This window comes from Lipotes vexillifer, unplaced genomic scaffold, assembly GCF_000442215.2.
Source record: "Lipotes vexillifer unplaced genomic scaffold, Lipotes_vexillifer_v1.1 scaffold591, whole genome shotgun sequence".
Classification (NCBI taxonomy): Eukaryota; Metazoa; Chordata; class Mammalia; order Artiodactyla; family Lipotidae; genus Lipotes; species Lipotes vexillifer.
The window spans coordinates 4,527,746-4,551,939 of record NW_006791954.1 but is presented as its reverse complement, the minus strand read 5'-3'; the positions used below and the strand labels follow the sequence as shown (position 1 = coordinate 4,551,939).

Here is a 24,194-nt window from a genome sequence, read left to right as displayed (position 1 = left end):
CCCCGTTCTTTTCCTCAGAATCCCCTAGCGCCTTCTCTAGCTCGACTTCTCCCACCTCAAGGCTGACCGCCACCGGCCCCGCCTACTCAGAGTAAAATCATGAAGGTGGTGAACCTGAAGCAAGCCATTTTGCAAGCTTGGAAGGAGCGATGGAGTGACTACCAGTGGGCAATCAACATGAAGAAATTCTTTCCCAAAGGAGCCACCTGGGACATTCTCAACCTAGCAGGTCTCAAGTGAAGTAGGAAGGAAGGATGGGAGGGCTAAACCCAGCATGTTACCACTCAGTCTTCCTTTGTTATTCCCCTTGCAGAAGCACTACTGGAGCAGGCCATGATTGGACCTTCCCCCAATCCTCTCATCCTGTCCTACCTGAAGTATGCCATTAGTTCCCAGGTAAACTCTTCCACCTATGCCAGAGAATGAGGGTTTGAAGGTAAAAGACTTGGAATACAGTTGTCAGCTCACACTTTCTGGGTGAATTTGTTTGAACACATCATTTCTCTGAGCCTCAGTTTTCTTGTGAAAATAATAATACTTTTGATGAATATTACATTAACTTATTCTATCAGTAAATATTCGCAGATGCTTGTATGTGCCAGACGGTGCCATAGGCTCTGGGGATTTAGCTGTGAACAAGGTCTAATCCAAGCACTCAAGGAATATAGTGGGTAATACAATCATGTAAATAAGCAGTCAGTCACAGGATGGGACTATGATATAGGCTCGGACAGAGTACTATGGGAGTACATAGGAGGGATACCTAATCCTGTCTGAGCAACCAGGTAGGAAGTGATATTTAAGACGTGAGTGGGAGTTAACCAGGCAGATTGATGAGCGTGTACAAAGCAGAGAGAAAAGCATATGCAACGGCTGGGAGACAAACATCACATGATGTTTAGGAACTGAAAATAATGTGGTATGGCTAGAGTAGCAGTTTTGGTCTCAGGACATTTTGTATTCTTAAAAATTGAGTCTCCTACAGAGCTTTTGTTTAGATGTATTATATCTATTCATATTTACCACTCTAAAAATGAAAGCTGAGAAATGTAAAAACTATGTAGTTAAAAATAATAAAAGGTAAACCCATTATATATTAATATAAGTAAGATTTTAATGAAAAATAACCATATTTTACAAAACAAACAAAAAAAATTAGTGAGGAAAGTGGCATTGTTTTACATTTTTGCAAGTCTCTTTAACTTTGGCTCAATAGAATACAGCTGAATTCTCGTAGCTGCGTCTGCATTCAGTTGTTGCAGGAGGCTGTTTCAGCTAAAGTATATGAAGGAAATCTGGCCTCACATATCAGGTATTTAGTTTGAAAAGGGAAGAACATTTTAATAAGCCTTTCAGACAAATGTAGATATTCTTTGACATTAAAGTTCAGTAGGTGATGTGAAATCACATCAATGAACTTTTAATACTCTGTTACATTAAAATTCATTGGTCTGTCTCTTGCGCTTTGAATAGATCTTTTACCCATGCCTGATTTTATAAATTGTGAATTGGTCATTTGGTAAATATCCATTACTAAGTTATATAGATATTCTAATTGTTGACACATTTAATTACATAGTTTCATCACATGTCATGGAGCCTCTGGTACATTCCACTGTACAATTGTGAGAGAATAAGAGTAAAAAAGGGGGGCTTCCCTGGTGGTACAGTGGTTAAGAATCCACCTGCCAGTGCAGAGGACACAGGTTCAAGCCCTGGTCCAGGAAGATCCCACATGCCGCAGAGCGACCAAGCCCATGAGCCACAACTACTGAGCCTGCGCTCTAGAGCCCATGAGCCACAACTACTGAGCCCATGTGCCACAACTACTGAAGCTCGCGCGCCTAGAGCCCGTGCTCCGCAACAAGAGAAGCCACCGCAATGAGAAGCCCGCGCGCTGCAATGAAGAATAGCCCCCACTCACTGCAACTAGAGAAAGCCTGAACACAGCTACAAAGACCCAACACAGCCAAAAATAAATAAATAAATAAATTTATATAAAAACACACATACAAAGCATCCCATTGCCTTAAAAAAAAAAGTAAAAAAGGCAAATGACATCTTAGTATTTTACCTCACAGTTTTGACCTCACAGATCCCCAGGGGCTCCTGGACCATATTTTGCTAACTGCTGGGTTAGCACTTCACGGGGGGGAGAATGGTTTAGAGAGAAAGACAGAGGTTAGGTCATAAGTGACCTGTGGGTGATGCTAAGGAGTTTGGACTTTATCTTAGGGTGACGAATAATCATTTAAAGGGTTTTAAGTGGAGGAATAGTGTGATAGGATTTTTATATATATATATACTATTTAATGTGCAATAAAACGTACAGCTCTTAAGATTAATTCATTGAGTTTTAGTAATTGTGTATACCCATGTCACTAACTTCCAAAATAAGATACAGAATGTTTCCATTCTCCCAGAAAGTTTCCTTGTACCCTTTTCTAGACCATCTTTCCTTTTCTAGTCCACTAAATGTTTTCTATCACCATAGATTACTACTGCCTATATTTGGATTTCATAGAAATGGACTCATATAGTATAAACTCTTAATGCTGTCTTTTTTTATTTAACATAAATGTTGTTGAGCTTTATGTTGTGTATGTCAGTAGTTCATTCTTTTTTTAAATATTTATTTATTTATTTTTGGCTGCGTTGGGTCTTCGTTGCTGCATGTAGGCTTTCTTTAGTTGGGGCGAGCGGGAACTACTCTTGGTTGTGGTGTGGTGGCTTCTCTTGTTGCGGAGCATGGGCTCTGGGTGCACGGGCTTCAGTAGTTGTGGCACGTGGGCTCAGTAGTTGTGGCTTGCGGGCTCTAGAGCACAGGCTCAGTAGTTGTGGCGCACAGGCTTAGTTGCTCCACGGCATGTGGGATCTTCCCAGACCAGGGCTCAAACCCGTGTCCTCTGCATTGGCAGGCGGATTCTTAACCACTGTGCCACCAGGGAAGCCCTTCATTCGTTTTTTAAATTGCTGAGTAGGGACTTGCCTGGTGGTCCAGCAGTAAAGAATCTACCTTACAATGCAGGGGACATTGGTTTGATCCCTGGTCAGGGAACTAAGATCCCACAAGCTGCGGGGCAACTAAGCCCGCATGCCACAGCTACTGAGCCTGCGTGCCGCAAACTACAGAGTCCACACTCTCTGGAACCCGCATGCCACAACTACAGAGCCCACGTGCCCTGGAGCCTGTGCGCCACAACTAAAGATAAAACCCGCACGCCGCAACTAGAGAGAAGCCTGCACACCCACAACAAAAGATCTTACATGGGGCTTCCCTGGTGGTGCAGTGGTTGAGAGTCCGCCTGCCAATGCAGGGGACAAGGGTTCGTGCCCCGGTCCGGGAAGATCCCACATGCCGCGGAGCGGCTGGGCCCGTGAGCCATGGCCGCGGGACCCGTGCTCCGCAACGGGAGAGGCCACAACAGTGAGAGGCCCGCATACAGCAAAAAAAAAAAAAAAAGATCTTGCATGCCTCAACAAGGATCCCGTGTGCCGCAACTAATACCCGACGCAGCCAAAAATAAATATAAATAATAAATCTTAAAAAAAAAAAATTGCTGAGTAGTATTCCTCAGCTGGCTCATGGTTCTTAGGCTTCCTTTTTCCTCTTGGCATCAAGTCTGCTTTCTGTGTTGGCACATATTCATTTACCTTGTTCTTTTTTTTAAATAAATTTATTTTTTATTTATTTATTTTTGGCTGCATTGGGTCTTCATTGCTGTGTGCGGGCTTTCTCTAGTTGTGGCGAGTGGGGGCTACTCTTTGTTGTGGTGCACGGGCTTCTCAACTGTGGTGGCTTCTCATTGTGGAGCATGGGCTCTAGGTGCACGGGCTTCAGTAGTTGTGGTGCGCAGGCTCTAGAGCACAGGCTCAGTAGTTGTGGCACATGGGCTTAGTTGCTCTGCGGCATGTGGAATCTTCCTGGACCAGGAATCAAACCCAGTTCCCCTGCATTGGCAGGCAGATTCTTAACCCCTGTGCCACCAGGGAAGTCCCTACCTTTTTCTTTTTCACTGCTGCCCAATGTTCCATATGTAGTGTAATTTAAGTTGTTTTAAATTTTTTACTGTTATAGTCAATGTTTTACTGAACATTCTTGTACTTGCCTCTGCATATCTGGGACTGTTTCCCTAGGATAGATACCTAGAAATGGAATTGCTGATTTGAAGAGTGCACACATATTAAATTATAGTAGATCCTGCAGATTGCCCTCAAAAACAGGATTGTATCAGTTTACACCTGCCCCATAGTGCTTGATAGTATTTCCCCACACCTTTGCCAAGGTTGAATCTTTTAAGGTTATTTTCTAGAGAGGCAAAAAATTACAACATGTTATAAGATGTATTTCCATGATTGTGATATTGAGCATATTTTTTTATATGTTTATTGGCTCTGTGTATATTATGTGAATTACTTATGAATATCATTTGCCCATTTTTCTGTCATTTGTTTGTTTTCTTAAATTTTTTAGTAACAGCTTTATTTGAGATATAAATCACATACCATGCAGTTTACCCATTTAAGGTGTACAATTAACTGGTTTTTAGTATATTTAGAATTGTGCAACCATCACCACAGTCAATTTAGAACATTTTCATCACTCCAAGAATTCTTACTGATTTTTAAGTCTTTTAGTATATTCTGTCTTGTAATCATTGTCTGTTTTTTATGTTTTAAATTTTCTATCACTTTTTTACTTTATCATTTTATTTTTTTAGCATGCAGAATTTTATTTATTTATTTTGGCTGCACAGTGTGCCTTGCAGGATCTTAGTTACCCAACCAGGCATTGAACCCAGGCCTTTGGCAGTGAAAGCGTGGAGTCCTAACCACTGGACTACCAGGGAATTCCCCAGAATTTTATTTTATTATTAATTTTTAAAATATTTATTTATGGGCTTCCCTGGTGGCGCAGTGGTTGAGAGTCCGCCTGCCGATGCAGGGGACACGGGTTCGTGCCCCGGTCTGGGAAGATCCCACGTGCCACGGAGCAGCTGGGCCCGTGAGCCATGGCCGCTGAGCCTGCGCGTCCAGAGCCTGTGCTCCGCAGTGGGAGAGGCCACAGCAGTGAGAGGCCCGCGTACCGCAAAAAAAAAAAAAAAAAAAAAAAAAAATTATTTATTTGGCTGCATCGGGTCTTAGTTACGGCACACAGGATCTTCGTTGTGGGCGTGGACTTCTCTCTAGTTCAGGCTCTCGGGCTCTAGAGCGCACAGCCTTAGTTGCCTCGCGGTATTTGGGATCTGAGTTCCCCGACCAGGGATCGAACCTGTGTCCCCTGCATCGGAAGGCAGGTTCTTGACTATTGGACCACCAGGGAGGTCCCTCCCCAGAATTTTTCTTTTTTTTTTTTTTGCGTTACGCGGACCTCCCACTGCTGTGGCCTCTCCCGTTGCGGAGCACAGGCTCCGGACGCGCAGGCTCAGCGGCCATGGCTCACGGGCCCAGCCGCTCTGCGGCATGTGGGATCCTCCCGGACCGGGGCACGAACCCGCTTTCCCTGCATCGGCAGGCGGACTCTCAACCACTGCGCCACCAGGGAAGGCCTCCAGAATTTAAAATATGTATTTGTTGTCAGATTTAACCATTTTTTCCTCTATATGGCTTTTGTCTTTTTTTTGTCTTTTTGTCTTGCATAAGGGCTTCCCTGCTCCAAGGATCAGAATATAGTCTTTAATTTCTGCCAACACTTCACTTTGTTTAATCCATTTAAAACTTATTCTGGTGTGAGGAAGAGATCCAAATTTATTTATTTTTCCAAATAGATGGACAATTGGCTCAACTGCCTTTATTGAATAGGCCATTCTTTGTCATATCTTAAATTCTCTTATAGACTAGGGTCTATTTCTTGACATTCTAGTATATCTCATTGACATATTTGTCTTTTCTTGTACCAGTACTTTACTGTTTTAATTACTATACCTTTATAGTATGTTTGACATCTTGTTAGGGAAGTGTTCCCTTAGTTGTTTTATTTTTCAAAAATTTCTTGGCTATTTTCAGGCATTTTCTTTTCCAGACAGATTTTAGACTTAAGTTCCTTAAAAAGGCCTTTTGCATTTTGATTGGGGTTTCCTTGACTTTGTGGATTTGGGGGATTTGTGGATCAATTTTAGAAAGATCACTCTGATTGCAGTTTGAAGAATGAGTTGGAGGGAGGTAAGACAGAAAGCAGGGAGACAATTTTTCTGTCAAGGACCAGATAGTAAATGCTTTCAGCTTAGCAGGCTGTATGGTCTCTGTTAGCAGGCCTATAACGTGTAGGTGATATAGAAGTAAGTGGACATGGCTGTGTCCTGATGCAGCTTTATTTACAAAAAAGGTGATGAGCCAGATTTGGCTTGCGAGCTGTTGTTTTCCAGCCCCTGATTTCGGCTGTTGCAGTGATTCAGGTAAGAGATGATACTAGCATAAACTTGAGAAGTGGCAGCAGGAAAAAAAAAGATCAATTCAAGAACAAATTAGGAAGTGGCATTGTGAGGACTTGGTGATTAACTGGATGAAAGGTGGGAGGGAGAGGAAGAAGTCAAGGCTAGTGTCCAGGTGTCTGGTTTGGACATCTGGATGGCTGATGCGATCGTAAGGAGACGGTGGGAGAAGAGCAGGACTGTGGTTAGCATTGCAGGGGAGGGCTGGAGATGCCTTGCTGGATTCTGGCCTTGCTTCGTGGAAAGCGCCTGTGTAGTTAGCATTGCAGGGGAGGGCTGGAGATGCCTTGCTGGATTCTGGCCTTGTTTCGTGGAAAGCGCCTGTGTGGTTAGCATTGCAGGTGAGGGCTGGAGATGCCTTGTTGGATTCTGGCCTTGTTTCGTGGAAAGCGCCTGTGTGGGCTGTCAAAGAGAAGACACTCAGTAGGCAGTAGAACATCGATGTCTGGGACTCGGGAGGAGAGGTCAGGGCTGGAGCTACGGTTTAGGAGTTGTCAGCCGCAGGTGGTAATTGAAGCTATGGGCATGGATGAGATTTACCCAGAGAGAGCGTGCAGAGGGAGCAAAGAAGTGACCCAAGCCATGTTTCTGAGGAACCAGTCACATTTAAGGAACACACATGGAAAAAGAATTCCTCATAGGAGTCTGAAAAGAAGGGGCCAGTGAGGAGAGAAGGAAAACAAGAGAGTGTGGTATCAAGAAAAGCCCAGGGGGGACTCCCCTGGCAGTCCAGTGGTTAAGACTCCGTGCTTCCAATGCAGGGGGCGGGGGTTCGATCCCTGGTTGGGGAACTAAGATTCAGCATGCCTCAAGGCGTGGCCAAAAAAAGGAAAAGCACAGGGAGGAGAGGACCGAAGGATGAGGAGGTGTTTCCTGGTGTGAGATGCTGCTGAGAGGTCAGCGAGATCAGAACTGAGAAGTATCCATGGGGTTTAACAAGTTTGTTGACGAGCTTAATGAGAGATTTCACGTGGTGGGAAGGACAGAAGTGATTGGAGTGGGTCGCATTGTGAATGGAAGGTGGGGAGGTAGAGTGTAGAGAACTCCTATGACTGAGAAGAGAGCGTGGTGGTTAATTGGAAGTATAGGGTCTGCGGGAGTTTCTTTTAAAAAGAGAAGAATCTAGAGATGTGTAAACTGGTGGCAAAGACAAGAGAGAGGAAGAGGCTGAAGTACCAGTGAGTGAGAAATAAATATATATGCAAGACCTCCATGACTCGTAAAGTGCTGTGCAAAATTAGTAATTTACTCTTCCCTCGGAGTCAAGAGGCTCTTTGGTCCAGTGCTGTGCGTGTAGAGGGCACTTAGGAGTGGTTGAAGGCGTCGAATGCGAAGAAGAGAAGGGGGATTAGAGAGCAGCTGCAGGGTCTCTCTGGGCTGGCCAGGTGTGCACTGGGCTGCGTCAATGGGCTCCAGCCTCGGGGGCTGGTGGTAGTTCAGAGCTTCTGCGTTGATAGATATAGTAGGACTGAGATAAGTTATAAGTCCTGCTGTGAAAAACAGTTCACCATGTGGAAAGTATTTTTAGGTCTTTAGAGCAGAGGGCTTTATTGATACTGTTAGCAGAAATTCACTGAACACCATTCTGAATTTGGAGACAATAAATTCATAGTAACTAACAACATCCCTTAGAGCGTACAGAATTGGGGCTTTCTCTTGTGGTCGTTTGGGGTCAGTTTCTAGTGGAAACATCCAGCTCCCCCTTCAGGTCGGTATCCAACAAGGTTCAGTTAACTTCCAAGCTCTTGCTTTGGGGACATCAGTTATTAATAAACAAACACTCGCCTGGAATTCTATGGTCATCCTGCCAGGCAGGCTCCCAACTTTCTGGTCCCTGTCAGACACCAGCTAATGCTTCATAGCATGACCCGCTGAGAGTGGCACTAAACACTAATTGTGTATTTAAGTCCTCTGTGTTTTGCTCCTCTTTATCCAAGAATACTGGTTAAAAAATGTCTGAACAGAGAGCGGCCTGTTCATGTGAGGGAGAAATTATACATGGAAGGCATTGCCAAGCATGTGAAATTTGTCATACTGAGTCATTGAGGGTGACTTAGCTTTCTTCTTTTCAAAAAAAAATTTATTTATTATTTTTGGCTGCGTTGGGTCTTTGTTGCTGCGCGTGGGCTTTCTCTAGTTGCGGCGAGCGGGGGCTACTCTTCCTTGCGGTGCACGGGCTTCTCATTGCAGTGGCTTCTCTTGCTGCAGAGCACGGGCTCTAGAGCACGCGGGCTTCAGTAGTTGTGGCTCGTGGGCTCTAGAGCGTAGGCTCAGTTGTTGTGGTGCATGGGCTTAGTTGCTCCGCGGCACGTGAGATCTTCCTGGACCAGGGCTCGAACCCATGTCCCCTGCATTGGCAGGCGGATTCTTAACCACTGCGCCACCAGGGAAGCCCTAGCTTTCTTCTTAAATCTTTGGAAATTTCTTTTCCTCTAGTGAAGACAAGCTATGAGGCAGGTGATTATCCTGACAGTCTCTGGCATTGTATTCTGCTTTTTATTTTGGTGTATTTTGCCACTGATTTTGAGTATAGAGTTGTAACTGTTTTCTATAGTATTATTCATATTTGATCAGCATGCTATAATTATTTTTTTTAAATATGACAACTTAAAAGCTCTCTGTAAGGTTTGATTTCATTCAGGACAGATTATTTCTTTTGAACTATATCTCCAATCTTACAATGGTGTTAATAGGTTTTACTAATAGAAATTTGTGTTAAGGTAAAATTTTTTCAGAATGCTAGTTACTAGAATTCATCAAACCAAAGTGGTCCTACTATGTGGTAGGCCCCAGACTAGGTTCTAGGGAAACATATAAATTTAACACTATTCCTGTTCTCAGGGATCTTGCTGTTCAGATGGCATTTTGCAAAATGTGTTTTGCAGATACTAGTTAAATGAGATTCCTTGGTCAAATAAATTGGAAAAATATTGCTTGCTTCATCTCCAGTGATCTTAGAGAGTCTCATTGTATACAAGTATATTATTATGGGTAAGAGCAGTCCTACAGTAAAGAAAGCTCTTTACTAAAAGAACCCTTAAAAAAGCTCTTTGTATATGTTTATTTCAGGGTTTCTCAAATTCATATCACACAGAAGCTCTGTGTATGTGTGTGCATGTGTAAAAGTTTTTAACATCTTGAGGACCCTTTGAAACAGCATCACCCAGTAGAACTTTCTACAGTGATAAAAATGTTCTGTATCTGCGCTGTCCAATACAACAGCCACTAGCCCCATGTGTCTGTTGTGCACCTGAAATGTGGTTACTATGACTAAGGAACTGAATTTTTAATGTTATTTAACTTTAATTTAAACTTAAACAGCCACATGTGGCTAGTGGCTTCCCTATTGGACAGTGTAGCTTTGGAAGCTAGTTTGAGAAATATTGATCTAAAGGTGTGTTTTACTTATTCATTCTACAAACATTAACAAGTTGATGGTGGTCACTGAGTAAAATCATCCTTATCTTTTTTTTTTTAACATCTTTATTGGAGTATAATTGCTTTACAACGTTGTGTTAGTTTCTGCTGTATAACAAAGCGAATCAGCTATACGTACACATATATCCCCGTATCTCTTCCCTCTTGTGTCTCCCTCCCACCCTCCCTAAGCACCCTTGTCTTCAAGGAGCCCCTAGTTTGGTGGGGGCAGCAGGTACCCACTGTGTAATGATGGGTCCAAGGGGATTACTTGGAGCACCGAGAAAGGATTTCAGCTTTGGGTGGTGTCCTGGAGGTATCCTAGAGAACGAGTATGTGTATTGAAATTCACTTCCTATTTCAAAGTGGAGTTACTACCTCTTCATTGCAGGAGCAGTTCGTATGTCTCCAGTTCTTATCCAGATAAAATCACCCTTGGTGGGAGTTGCAGGAGTAGAGTAACATGACCTCACTCGTGTCCATTCTTCTGCCCACCAGCAGTCAAACCTTGTACTATACGGTGGACAGTGTGTGGCAGGTGAACATGAAACATGGCCCCTTCGAATACCCCCAAATCATCTTCTTAGTGGGTTTGTGCTGGTGCTGTCAATCATAGTGAGTTTGATGGAAGCAGGGATGGGCACAGTGCCTGGTGTTACTGTCTCTGGGCTTGTGGAAGGCCTCTTGAAGGGGTTGAGATTTTAGCAGCAACTTTAAGTGTCTGTGTTTTGTTTGTTCCTCTCAGACACCAGTTGTCTGAACTTTATCTTTCTTCTTTCCCTCCAGATGGTGTCCTACTCCTCCGTCCTCACAGCTATCAGTAAGGTATGACCATAGACACTCACAAGCTAGATGGGGGGTGGGGGAACAGAGATATGGTAGTGACAAATGGGGCCCCACCTCCTTGACTGCTCTGATCGAGTGACCTCTGTGGCTGGGCAGGCAGCACAGCGTGCCTCTGGCTGGCATGGCTGCCTCCCATTAGAGGGAGCGGGATCCTAGGAAGTGGGCACTGGCAATTAGGAGCCAATTTCCAATGTTGAAAGGCTGCCGAGTCTGAAACCTGGGGTTGGAGGAAAGATGAGTAGGACTCCTGAATGCGCCAGCTGCCTCATGCTTGAGACTGGGGGGTGACTGGGACACCCCGTCGCATCGCCACTGTTCTCTCCACAGTTTGATGACTTTTCCCGGGACCTGTGTGTCCAGGCTTTGCTGGATATCATGGACATATTTTGTGACCGACTGAGGTAATGGCAGGGGTGAGGAGCTCACCACCTTCCAGCAGCGTCTTAGCGTAGAGACGCTCCCGGCATATAGGCTCAGGGCACCTCTGTTGGTTCTCACACTTCTTCCCACCTGCTCGTCTGCACCCACCCACCCACATCTTTTCCTACTTACTCCCTTAGGACTAAAGTGCCTCTTCTCTATTTGGAGTCACTCATTTGAAATCTTATCCAGTGAAAGCCAACAGGGCAGTCTTCCCCAGGACTTTGCAAGCTTCCCAACTTTCTTCCCTAGTAAGGGAGTGCCCGGCACTCTGGGGAACATGGGTGTGGGTCGGATTTCAGCCTTTGGATCAAAGACAGATTTTGCATCCTTTCCCGGTAGCTGTCACGGCAAAGCAGAGGAGTGCATCGGGCTGTGCCGGGCCCTTCTCAGTGCCCTCCACTGGCTGCTGCGCTGCACTGCAGCCTCTGCAGAGCGGCTCCGGGAGGGGCTGGAGGCCGGCACCCCAGCAGCCGGTGAGAAGCAGCTTGCCATGTGCCTGCAGCGCCTGGAGAAGACCCTCAGCAGCACCAAGAACCGGGCCCTGCTCCACATCGCCAAACTAGAGGAGGCCTGTATGTCCCCTGGTTCCCTGAGCCCCACCTGTCACTGCTTCCGTAGCCGGTTCTTTAATTGAGAGGGGAGAGGCAGGATGCCATCCCACTTTTTTCCAGGAGGATCTGAAATCATCCCACTTCCTTTTTTTTCTCCCCATAAGCATTGCATACATCCCAGGGACTTGGGCAGGGTGGCACCCGAGCCAATCAACCAACAGGTATTTACTGAGCATTATTGTATGCCCAGCACTGTGCCAGGTGCTGGGGGTGGGGGCGGGGGGCTACCGAAGGGGCATGTGGCAGGGTCCCTGCCCTCAACAAGTGTACGTGCTAGTGGGGAGCAAGGCTAGTACGTAATATACATGGAAAAAACGAGAGGTCAAGACAAGCACGCCATCCATCGCTGTGTTTGTCTCCATGTGACTCATCTGAAAGCAAATAACTTTTGTGTTTGAGTGCTGCCTAAAACATCCCTTTAAATGCAGTGCCTGCCTGCTGCCAGGCCTGTTGAGCCATACGCCTCTTGACTCAAGTGCAGATATTAAACGTTGGAACCCTCCAGAGCCCGGGATCAGACAGATCACCTGGTGGGAGGGAAGACGGGTATTTCTGGACATGGGCCTGAAGGCCACGGTCTTGCTGATGAGGCTTGGGGCTGCCTAAGGGTCGCTTGTTCTCCAGTAACGAGAATGCTGGGGTGGCCTCTACACAGGTCTTTAGGACCTGGTTGAAGGACTTGTTACAGGATTAGTCTATTTATTACTTCTCAAAATATGGTTATTGGCTATGAAAAGTCCAGAAAGATGATCACTATGTAAAAATGGGCTATGTTGACAGTTTGTCTATTTTGAGCGCTTGACAAATGTTTATTGGCTGAAAAATGAATGAATTTTTAACTTAATTTTATTGGATCTCAGGTCTTATCTTTTTGTTTTTTTTCCCCTATGCTACATGGAGGTTAATGGGCTAGTTGGTGCCATTATTCATCATTTGACCCTCTGGAAGTGTAACTAGGATAAGTGACTTATAAGTGCCAAACTATGTGGTATAGACCATGAGTTCAGGCATTTAGGAGTAAGAGGTCAGTGGGTTGGACCAGCTGGGTAAGTTGTTAAAGGAGCCGGGGCTTGAACATAGACTCGCAGGGCAGTGAGAGTGTGAGGGGAGAAGGTGAGTAGGAGGGGCTTTTCAGAGGGGAGAACAGCCAGAGCAAAGGCTCAGACAGGGAGCCGGTGAACACAGGAGGCTGTTTAGGGGTCCAGCTTGACTGCAGTGGAGAGCGGTGGCCGCTTGCAAGGCTGGCCCACTCTCGAAATGATTTGTGGTCACCTCCCTGTGCTGGCCGCTGAACTGCAAGCCCCCTGGGCCTCTCTCTGTCACTGCCTGTCTTCTGCCGTACCTAGTTTCTGAAGTCAGCTGTGGGCGACCCCTAAGGAATCGGGCTTCTGGGGATCGTTTCTAGTGGCTTCATCATTGGTGCCCACCCCCCTTCTGGAAACAGTGCATGCTGCCCTCAGGCCCCTAGCCTCCATGCCATCCTCGGGGGAAGCCTCCCTGCGTGGTTTTTGTGGGCCCAGGGGGTGCCAAGTCAAGGAGTTTGGGGCCAGTCTCTCTCTCTCTTCTGCTCCCCATGATTCTCTGCATTTTCTTTTCTCTGCCAGCCTCCTGGACTGCCATCGAGCATTGTCTCTTGAAGCTTGGGGAGATCCTGGCCAATCTCAGCAACCCCCAGCTCCGGAGCCAGGCTGAGCAGTGTGGCACGCTCATTAGGAGGTACCGGCTCCCAGGGTGATCTGGTGAAGGGAGAGAGGAAAGGCCCGGGCATGGGTGGGAAGATGTGGCCTCTGGCCCTGACCCCCCTGCTCTCACCTCCTCTCTGACTCTCCCTTACCGCCCGCACAATGTCCCCTCTGTGTCCCCTCAGCATCCCCACCATGCTGTCCGTGCACTCTGAGCAGCTGCACAAGACTGGCTTCCCCACAGTCCACGCGGTGGTTCTGCTTGAGGGCACCATGAACCTGACTGGCGAGACACAGCCCCTGGTGGAGCAGCTGATGATGGTGAAACGCATGCAGGTGGGAGGCCAGGGCTGCTTCTCTGTCCCCGGGCCGGGCCGGCTGTGCGGGGGCGGGAGGGAGGATTCTTCTGGTCTTTCAAGGGAGAAATAGGGTTTCTCCTAATTCGTGGTGGAACGTGCATGGTTCTGTCAGGTGGAATGGTTCTGCCATGTCACCTGCTGTCCCTGGTTCTTGCACAAGAGTCGGGGAGGTGCCTGTGCTGCCCTCCTGTGACCCACTGACCCCTGGGGGTCAGGAGACGGGAGGGGGGTGGGCGCCCTCTTATGCTTTCCCTTGGGTCTTCCCACAGCATATCCCCACCCCGCTCTTTGTCCTGGAGATCTGGAAAGCCTGCTTCGTGGGCCTCATCGAGTCTCCTGAGGGCACGGGGGAGCTCAAGTGGACAGCTTTCACTTTCCTCAAGGTACCTGGGACGTGGGAGCCACGGAGGCAGTCTCAGAGGACGTGGGAGCCACGGAGGGCCAGTCTCAGAATGGTTCTCATGAAGAGCGGAGACACCCTGGACCTTTGCCCCGCATTTCTCCCCACTGACTTCATGCCCAGCTTGCCAGATCCCCCAGCACAAGTTGCCCTGATTTTCCCTGAAGGTCCCAGGGCTGTTTAGCCTGCTTGGCAGGCCTCTGCCATGTCTTGGCCCACAGGTGCTGGGAGCTTGGTCATCAGCCATGTTGGCACGGGGCGGCTCCGGGAACCCACTTTCACTTAGAGCATTTCCTTGTTGAGCCACGGAAGTGCGGGGTTCCCGGGCCCTGCAGACTGAGGGCAGCGGGCGCTTGGCTAGACGTCAGCTTTCTCATTTGGCTCTTTGAGCGCTTTCACTTCCAGGGCAGGAGTGTTCCTGTCTCAACCCAGAGCAGGGGGACGGAAGGGATGCCTTTTGTTCTGGGTGAAAGAGAGAAGAAATTGAGCTTCCTGTTTTCCCCCCTGCCTCACCCTGTAGATTCCACAGGTTTTGGTGAAGTTGAAGAAATACTCCCATGGGGACAAGGTAAGTTAAAGAAATGAGATGGGAGTTGGCATGGGAACAGGTGAATCCTTGTTACAGCTCTGGAGAAACAAGGGCAAGGGAAGGGTCACTTGGCCCTACCTGGGCTGTAGTGCGTTCTTGTGCTGGGGAGGGCTGGAGGCGGGGGTATCCCCCGAGCATCTGCGGGCGTCCACGCACAGAAGGCAGCCAGGCTGCTCCGGACGCGAGGGTGCCCGAGATGACCAGGGCCGAGATGGCAGGGAGCAGTGATGCCCCATACTGTCCTCGTCCAGTCGCTGGAAGCCAGCAGTGGGCACGGCCGACCTGTAGGCTGTTGTACCCAGCAGGTTGTCTTTGTGAGCCTGCATCACGGGCCATGGGTGGAGCGGAGGACCTGGAAGCCAGATGGCAGTTTCTGTCTCTTTGCAGGACTTTACCGAGGATGTCAATTCTGCTTTTGAGTTCCTGCTGCAGCTTACACCCTTGCTGGACAAAGCTGACCAGCGCTGCAAGTATGAGGCCCCCTGCTCACCTCGCTGTACTGGAAGGAGCTCTGGCTCTTCCCCTGCTCTTTGTGCCAGATCAGCACCAGGGGACCGGCTCCTTGTTCCTCCTCTCAGCAGGGGCAGGAGGCAGCAGCCCCGTGGTTGCCGAGTGCCCAAGCCCCTCTGCCTTCCCTCAGGCACTCAAAATGTTCTTCACCCTAAAGGAGGGAGGATGTTGGGCAGGGCCTCACGGCTCCCCCTCCATAATCCCTGCAGTATGCCTAGGCCCCCCATCATCTTTTTCCCTCACAGCTGTGACTGTACAAATTTCCTACTCCAAGAATGTAGCAAGCAGGGGCTTCTGTCTGAAGCCAGTACGAACAACCTCATGGCCAAGCGGTAAGTATGAGCTCCCGGGCTGGCCCAAGGGCCCCTTGCCCACCCGCCTCATGTCCAGACTGGGCTGCTGGGTGCCTTTTCCCTCCTGTCGGGGGTTTGAGTGTGGGTGACGGGAGCCACACCTAGGGTTACTAGGGACAGGAGACACAGATTTCTGCAGACCAGGGTTTTGCACCGTTAGGGCTTTAACTCTCGCCCTCCTTTGTGATCGAAGTAGAAATTGTAAAACTTCCTTCAGTCTTAAATGAACTTTCAACACAGATGTAATGACTAGAGGCGATTTGAAGCGGTTGCGCTCCTGGACGCGCTTTCATAAGCATCACCCAAGCCCAGTGCCTCCTCTGTGCCTCTGCTCCTGGGCCTGGACTGAGGAGCGTGTCAGGAATTCATCTCTGTTCCCTTACCTTCTCTTGTGGCCACAGCAAAGCAGACCGGGAGCACGCACCCCAGCTGAAATCAGATGAAAATGCCAACATCCAGCCCAACCCCGGGCTGATCCTCCGCGCGGAGCCCACCGTCACCAACATCCTCAAAGTGAGTGCGCTGTTCCCTTGCCACCAGGGGCATACCTTCCCTCTTTCCAGTTTCCCTCTTCTTCCAGGTAAGTAAATAGGCCACGGACCTCTCTCTCTTCTGGTTACTTTGGAAGTAGAGAAAGGGGGAAGGTGAGGAAAGCGCCCCTGGAAACAAGCGTTTGTTGAGCTTCACTGGTCAGCCAGGCGCTGTGGTGGGTGTGGAAACGGCGCTGAATTGCACAGCAGAGACCTCGCCCATCCTGACTCCAGCGCCATCGTCCCAATTTAGTCGAGAGGAATGGATCGGAGAGCAAAGAATTTAAGGAACGGATTTCCAGATTGGAGTCAGATGTCGATTAAATGGCAGGTCCTGGTGTCCCGTTTAATAGAGACATGCAGAGAGAGAAACTGTGGCTAGGCTGTATCTGGGGGGGTCTTCAGTGTTCTTCAGAATTTGATTTCCTGTCTTGTCCCCAGACAATGGATGCAGACCACTCCAAGTCCCCGGAGGGGCTGCTAGGGGTCCTGGGCCACATGCTGTCTGGGAAGAGCCTGGACTTGCTGCTGGCTGCTGCTGCGGCCACTGGGAAGCTTAAGTCCTTTGCCCGGAAATTCATCAAGTAAGGAAGCCTGAGCCTCTGACCAGGGTCTGGGAGGCATGTGTGAAGGAGGAGGTGGGGACTTCCCTGGTGGCCCAGTGGCTAAGACTCTGTGCTCCCAATGCAGGGGGCCCGGGTTCGATCCCTTGTCAGGGAACTAGATCCCACATGCCGCAACTAAGAGTTCACATGCCGCAACTGAAAGATCCCACATGCTGCAATGAAGACCCCGTGTGCCGCGACTAAGACCCGGCACAGCCAAATATAAATAAATAAATATTAAAAAAGAAAGCAAGCAAAAAACAAAGGAGGAGGTGGCAGAATAAGGGCAAGGCAGTGGGGTCTGAGTCTCCCCAGAGATGCCAAGGCAGAGCATCCCAGCTGGAGACCTGGGGGAAGGGCCCATTCTCTGGACATGAAGTGCTGTTTTCTCTTCAGCTGAGGATGGAGTGGAGGTGTTTGGCAAGGTGACGAGGTGTTGAACAGCAGATGTGGAGGGATTGTGTTCATACCCACTTATTAATAAGGGACTCTCAAATTCTGCTGAGTTTTTGGATTGACCTGGAATTTGATGTGTAGAATGTTGTTCCATTCAGCGAGCCATTCTCTAGGCCTTGGAAATCTTTTAAAAATAGAAAGAGTTCTTGTTTCTGTAGCAATGGTGTTCCTTTTAAGTTGAACCCATAATTCAGACTCTAGTGACCGCCTCTCTGAGTGGGCAGAGCCCCTGACCCCAGCCGCTGCCCACCCCTTGCCCTGGTTGATGCAACCTGTCTCCATTCCTTCTGCAGTTTGAACGAATTCACGACACACCGCAGTGAAGAAAGCAGTAAGTCAGCTCCACACACCCCCAGGCCCAGTGGTGCTGAAGGAGGGGTGTGGAGGGAGAGAACAGGGGAGGGAAGAGGACGCTTTTGCTCATCCTGGGGAGGCTGTGTTCTCCCCTAGGGATGACTGACTGAAGCTTTTGGGGAGCCTTGAAAGAGGGTCATGCTGGGAAAAGCATTCTTCCCAAACCACCCTTTGTCCCTCTCCATCCCCTGTTACGATTTGGTCAGGTGTTGGGGGAAAGGAGGGTTCAGGAGTCTTTGGTTCCAAGGAAGGGATGATGTTCCAACTGAGACTCTCAAGAAAAGGATTCTGAGCCTCAGAGCTTTGAAGGAGCCACTCGGTCCCTGACCTTCCTTGAGGCAGATCCTGAGCCCCTCCCGACCCAGACAAGGCCTTTGGGCCCCTGCCCTAGGCTGGGGGTCAGCCTTTTCATCCTTCACAGCCAAGGCGGCCTCAGTTCGAGCCTTGCTCTTTGACATCTCCTTTCTCATGCTGTGCCACGTGGCCCAGACCTATGGCTCAGAGGTGAGTGACGGGGAGCAGTCAGGATTGGGGCACTTGGGACAAAGGGGAAGGTAACAACCAATAACTCTCCCCACCTCACACCCCTACCCCACCCCCGTCAATGTCCCAAGCCAGTTAGTTCTCCTGGCTGCAGAAATCAGATGCCCCCGCCCCAAGTCAATAGATGCCCCCTTGTCATGTCCTGAATCCTTCAGTTCCACACCCACCACTAGGTGGCAGCATAGCCCGTGTCTTTCTCCCTCAGACCAGTTTGTCCCCAGTTCTTCAGGCTGGGAGCGGGGAAGCCACTGGGCAGGAAGAGAGGTGCAGGGTGCTGCACCTCCCCACCCGCTCCTTTCTCAGGTGATCCTGTCCGAGTCAAACACGGGAGGAGAGGTGTTCTTCTTTGAGACCTGGATGCAGACCTGCATGCCCGAGGAGGGAAAAATCCTGAACCCTGACCACCCCTGCTTCCGGCCCGACTCCACCAAAGTGGAGTCCCTGGTGGCTCTGCTCAACAATTCCTCGGAGATAAAGCTGGTGTCAGTGGCCTGGGTGCCCACTCCAAGGGTGGTAGTGCGGGTAGGGCCCAGACCCTCTCCCTCAGCCCATCCCACGCCCCCCAGTGGTGATTTTTCTCCCATTCCCACCCTCTTGTAGGCAGATGAAGTGGCATGAAGCCTGTCTCAACATTTCGGCGGCCATCTTGGAAATCCTCAATGCCTGGGAGAATGGGGTGCTGGCCTTTGAGTCCATCCAGGTAGCCCCACCTTTCCAGCGGCCTTCTCTCTTCCCTGAGACACAGAGGCAGTCTTCGATAGCTTGTTAGATTTCATAAGAACGAAAAGGCCCTTAATCCAGGAGCCTGTGTGTGGTTCTTGATCTTTCTTGTAGTCACAGTGTTAGCTGCTCCGTCCCCCGCAGGGAACTTGGGGAAAATCAGACCTGTGGTGAAAAGAGGTGTGGAACGTGGCCCTGGATCCCAGTGTCGCGCTGAGCTGCCCACGGAGGCCAGGGCAGGTGATGGCCAGGGAAGGGGAGAGGGTGGCCCCATCACCCTTCACCACTCCCCCCCTCAGAAAATCACTGATAACATCAAGGGGAAGGTGTGCAGCCTGGCAGTGTGTGCTGTGGCCTGGCTTGTGGCCCACGTGCGGATGCTGGGGCTGGACGAGCGTGAGAAGTCGCTGCAGATGATCCGCCAGCTGGCAGGGCCGCTGTACAGCGAGAACACCCTGCAGTTCTACAACGAGAGGTCAGCGGCCCATCCCCTCCCTTCTGGAACTCTGCAGGTCTGTCCTGAGAAGCCAGCGCCTCCGGAAACCACTCTCTTCCTCTTCTCTTACCTTCCCAAACATGCCGCTCAGCTGCTCAGTCTCTTCCTCGCTCACTCACGTTCTCAGTCACGTCTTCACTCACTGACTCAGCAACACTTAGTGTGTGTCTCTGTGCCGGGAGTGTTATTATCCAGCACCCGCTGTGTGTGCGCCAGAACTACAGACCCCACGTGGCTATGATTCCTGCCCTCAAAGGGCTCGAGTCCTGGGGAGCTGGCTTGCCAGAACGGAATGGTTATCTTAGCTCTGTCACTCTTAAGGAACTGTGAGCCCATCTGTAGATCTTATAGGCCTTGGGCCTGTCCACCCACTCCCTACCCTGCCCCTCCAGGCCCAGCTATCTTCTGTGCCATTTTCCTGCCTGGGCTTTTCAGGGACTTGGAGGACCTCCCTAGCGACTTCAGCTGTGTTGATTCAGTGGGGTTGTTTCATTTGCCCATCCAATAAGCTTTTTAAAAAAAATATGGTAAAAAATACATAACATAAAGTTTACCACCTTAACCATTTTTAAGGGCACAGTTCAGTAGTGTGTTAAGTATATTCACACTGTTGTGAAACAGATATCCAGAACTTTTTCATCTTGTAAATCTGAACCTGGACCCGTTAAACAACAGCCCTTCCTGTCCTTCCCCCAGCCCCTGGCAGCCACCGTCCTACTTTCTGTTTCTATGAATTTGATTTCTTTAGGTACCCCGTGTAAGTGGAGTCATGTAGTGTTTGTCTTTTTGTGGCGGGCATATCTCACTTTGTGTAGTGTCCCCAAGGTTCAACCATGTCATTGCATGTGTCAGAATTTCCTTCCTTTTTAAGGCTGGATCGTATGTATATACTACATTTTGCTTATCCATCCCTTGGTTGATGGACACGTGGGTTTCTTTCACTTCTTGGCTTTTGTGAATAGTGCTGCTGTGAACGTGAGCATGCACCAAGCAATGAGTTATGAGTGATGACCCACAAGGTAGCCATCAGGATGTCTTTTAAGAGAAGTGGAAACACTGAGCTGAAATGAGGTTGGGAGGATCTGTAAAATCCCGTCTCCTCTTTATTCCTCCCCTCCCTCAGCATCCTCCCCGCAAAAGTCATGGACTGTTTTCTGTGACGTAATCCATTCTAAGCACCCTGACTCCTGTCTGGGAAATCTGTGGCTCCATCATGCAGGTGGAAATAGTGGCCGTGAAAGTCACAGTGACTTTCCCAGAGCCACCCAGTGTTCCCCGAACGGTTAGCGCTCAGGCCCAGGCCTGCAGTCCTTGTCGAAGACTCTTCATGAGAAAATTCCTGGATATACATTTATATTTACCCAGCTACCAACGGCCGGGAAAAGTCTTGTGGGGCAGCCCTTGGGCCCCTGTCCTGGAAGTAACAGTTACTTTGGGAGGAGGCCAAGGCTGGGTGGGGAACCCCCGCAAGCACTCAGCCTAGAGGGAAGTGATTGTATTTATTTATGCCAGAGGATTGTCAAGGCCCAGGCCTGGGGGATGGAGGAAGTTGGAGAGAGAGAGTGAGAGAAGGTATGAATGAATACATTGCTAGAATGATCTGGAGGAGGCAAGTGCCCCCGCCCCCCATAGGCTGGTGCCGGAGCAGGACTCGTGGGGTCAGGTGTCCTAGGGGTTTGCAACTTCCCCTTGTCTCCTCCCTCAGCGTAGAATGGGGTTAATTCCGTAACCCGAGTCCTGGGAAGAGTCAGGCCTGCCTGTTCCTGCCCCCACCCCAGCTATTGAACCTGCTGCTACCTGAACCACAGGCCCTCTCGCCTCCCTCCCCCCATCAGGGTGGTGATCATGAGCTCCATCCTGGAGCATATGTGTGCGGACGTGCTGCAGCAGACGGCCACACAGATCAAGTTCCCATCCACGGGCATGGACACCATGCCCTACTGGAACCTGCTGCCCCCCAAGCGACCCATCAAGGAGGTGCTGACGGACATATTTGCTAAGGTGCTGGAGAAGGGATGGGTGGACAGTCGCTCCATCCACATCTTTGACACCCTGCTGCACATGGGAGGCGTCTACTGGTTCTGCAACAACCTGATTAAGGTACTGGGGTCGGGGGTGGGGGTGGGCTGGGGGGAACAGGCATTCTCAGACCGCCGGAGACAGCTGAGAAAACGCCTGACAGGACCAAGCGTGGTCTGGTCCTCTGGCTTCTCAACCCCCAGCCCAGTCGGCGGGGCTTCTCTGCGAGGCCCACTGAATGCAGAGAAGATTCCTTGGACTCCAGAGGCCGGTCCTTGCCTCGGGAGCTCCTGGGGTCTGAAGGGAGTTGCAGGACGTCACTGCCCACGTTGAGGGCCCTCAGCTCCTCGGTCCTCCTCTGCCCTGTCCTTCCAGGAGCTGTTGAAGGAGACGCGGAAGGAGCACACGCTTCGGGCGGTGGAGCTGCTCTACTCCATCTTCTGTCTGGACATGCAGCAAGTGACCCTGGTCCTGCTGGGCCACATCCTCCCTGGCCTGCTCACCGACTCCTCCAAGTGGCACAGCCTCATGGACCCCCCTGGCACCGCTCTCGCCAAGTAGGATTTTGTGGAGAGCCTTAAGTCCCCCCAGCCCGGAGGGGGGCACCCTGCCTGGGCCACCCAGGAAACTGGGCTGTGGGGAAGCCCTGTCGGGTGGGGCCTGATCAGCATGGGCACAGAAACCGCGTTGGGGCCTCTTTGATTTTACCCCCTTTTCCTGGACCCCTTTGCCAGGCTGGCCGTCTGGTGTGCCCTGAGTTCCTACTCTTCCCACAAGGGGCAGGCGTCCTCCCGCCAAAAGAAGAGACAGCGCGAAGACATCGAGGTAGGATAGGGGCCCCTTCCCCCGTTCATTGCCCTTGTGCTTGTTCAGCAGATGTTCACTGAGCCTCTTCTGGTAAGAGGCGCCTTCCCGGGCACAGGCAGCCAGGCATGGTCCCTGCCTCTGGGCCACTGTGTCAGGGGTGAGTGTGTGGGAGGGTCTCTCCCTAGGGTAGTGGGAGAGGCGAGGAGAGGGAAGCTGACCCTCTGGAGATGCTACCTGCGGCCTATGGGGGCTTAACTCCAAACTGAGCTCCAGTCCTGGAAGATTTGGGGATGCAGCTGTGGGTAACAGTGGCTCTCCTGCCCCCCAGGATTACATCAGCCTCTTCCCCTTGGATGACATGCAGCCCTCGAAGCTGATGCGACTGCTGAGCTCCAATGAGGAAGATGCAAATATCCTTTCGAGTCCCAGTGAGTGTGTGGACAGGGGCCGGGCGGGCTGTTTCCTTTCCCGGGAACTCACTCCTTCTGAGAGCTGCTCTGCATCTCGCTGACTGGTCAGAGAGGCTGTGGTAGGAGTCTGCCCCATTCTGTCCCCTACAGATGCTCTGTTTCCTATCCTCGAGCGACCAAGGGTTGCTGTGGATCACTCCCTGAGGGTGAAGCTCTTCTGCCCAGATCCCATCCTAGCCCGGGGTGCACAGCTGACCCTTCCCCACTCCTCACGGCAGTGAGTTCACTGCCTTGGGCACAGTCTGTGCCACTGATTCACAGCTCTGACCTTCCTTCCCCTGAAGCAGGCCCCGAGACCTGGAGCAGGCCTGGGCTGATACTTGGGACTGCTCCCCACTCTTCCTGCCGGGAGAGCACCCCAACTCCACCTGCTTCCCTAGATGTCATCGCCTCTCCCTGCTAAGGGCTCTTCGTAGCGTTTAATTTTTCCTGTTTCCAGAGATTTCTTCTGAGCCTAGAAGTTTCTCTGAGGTCTTTCAGGGACCAGGGGACCAATTGTGCACTTGAACAGAGGAAAGATTCTATGACCTTTGGCTAGTTACTTAGCAAATCTTAGTCTCACCTTCCTTGTCTGTAAAATGGAGATGTGAGGATTAGCGGTTTCAGCCATATGCAGCCCGCAGATTGGCACCTGGCGGTGCTGACCAGATGGTAGTTCTCTCTTACCTGCTTGTGGGGAAGCCTGTATTTGGGGCCCGTGTGACTGGACCCAAGCATCTTCTCCGGCCGGGCCCTCCACCCCCGACAGGTGAGGGCTCCTGTGGGCGGCGGTTCGGAACGCAGGAGGCCGTTTGCTCAGTGCCCCTCGCTTGCCCCACAGCGGACCGGTCCATGAGCAGCAACCTGTCAGCCTCCCAGCTTCACACGGTTAACATGAGAGACCCGCTGAACCGAGTCCTGGGTGAGGCCTCCCAGCCCTGTTCCCCACCCTCTGCCCCCCGTCCCCGCTGATTGCCAGCTCTCCTGTCTCCCCCAGGCCCCCGTCTCGTCCCTCTCTGGCTCGCCCCCAGCTTTCCTTTGTACTTTCTCTTTTTGACGTCCCCATTTGGGGGGACACCCTTAGCGCTTCTTTGTTCTCCCAGAATCTGACCTCTTCCCAAACCTTCTCATGGAGTTCTCCTTCCCCCCGCCACCCTTTCCTCTCAGCCAACCTGTTCCTGCTCATCTCCTCCATCCTGGGCTCTCGGACCGCCGGCCCCCACACGCAGTTTGCGCAGTGGTTCATGGAGGGCTGCGTGGACTGCCTGGAACAGGGCGGCCGAGGCAGCATCCTGCAGTTCATGCCCTTTACCACAGTGAGTGCCGCGCCCCCGGGCCGCTGGCCCACCCTCCAGCTCAGAGCGGGTCAGCACGTTGCAGGAGAGCTTGGGGTCCGGCGGCCAGGAGGGAGGGCTCCTTCCTCCTGGACGTCACACCCACCATTACCTTGCTGAGCAGCTGTCTGTCTGTCTGACAGGTATCAGAACTGGTGAAGGTGTCAGCCATGTCCAGCCCCAAGGTGGTTCTGGCCATCACGGACCTCAGCCTGCCCCTGGGCCGCCAGGTGGCCGCCAAAGCCATTGCCGCCCTCTGA

At 50.6% G+C, this 24,194-nt stretch overlaps 1 protein-coding gene across 2 annotated transcripts; it reads left to right on the top strand.

The window, feature by feature from the left end:
* On the top strand, nucleotides 1-24,194 carry MED24 (mediator complex subunit 24). Of its 2 annotated transcripts, XM_007465182.1 has the most exons (26): nucleotides 100-229; nucleotides 314-396; nucleotides 10,635-10,673; nucleotides 11,022-11,095; nucleotides 11,457-11,689; nucleotides 11,833-11,889; nucleotides 13,333-13,444; nucleotides 13,596-13,746; nucleotides 14,039-14,152; nucleotides 14,690-14,737; nucleotides 15,146-15,228; nucleotides 15,514-15,600; nucleotides 16,023-16,134; nucleotides 16,593-16,735; nucleotides 17,506-17,543; nucleotides 17,988-18,070; nucleotides 18,413-18,591; nucleotides 18,710-18,809; nucleotides 19,129-19,304; nucleotides 21,161-21,425; nucleotides 21,720-21,901; nucleotides 22,079-22,169; nucleotides 22,480-22,579; nucleotides 23,442-23,522; nucleotides 23,768-23,916; nucleotides 24,078-24,194. In XM_007465182.1, exons 1-26 carry the CDS (start codon nucleotides 100-102, stop codon nucleotides 24,192-24,194), a joined length of 3,027 nt encoding a protein of 1,008 aa, XP_007465244.1. The 2 variants fall into 2 exon arrangements, with proteins under 2 accessions (XP_007465245.1, XP_007465244.1); XM_007465183.1 differs by lacking the exon at nucleotides 11,833-11,889 and having other exon boundaries at nucleotides 1-229.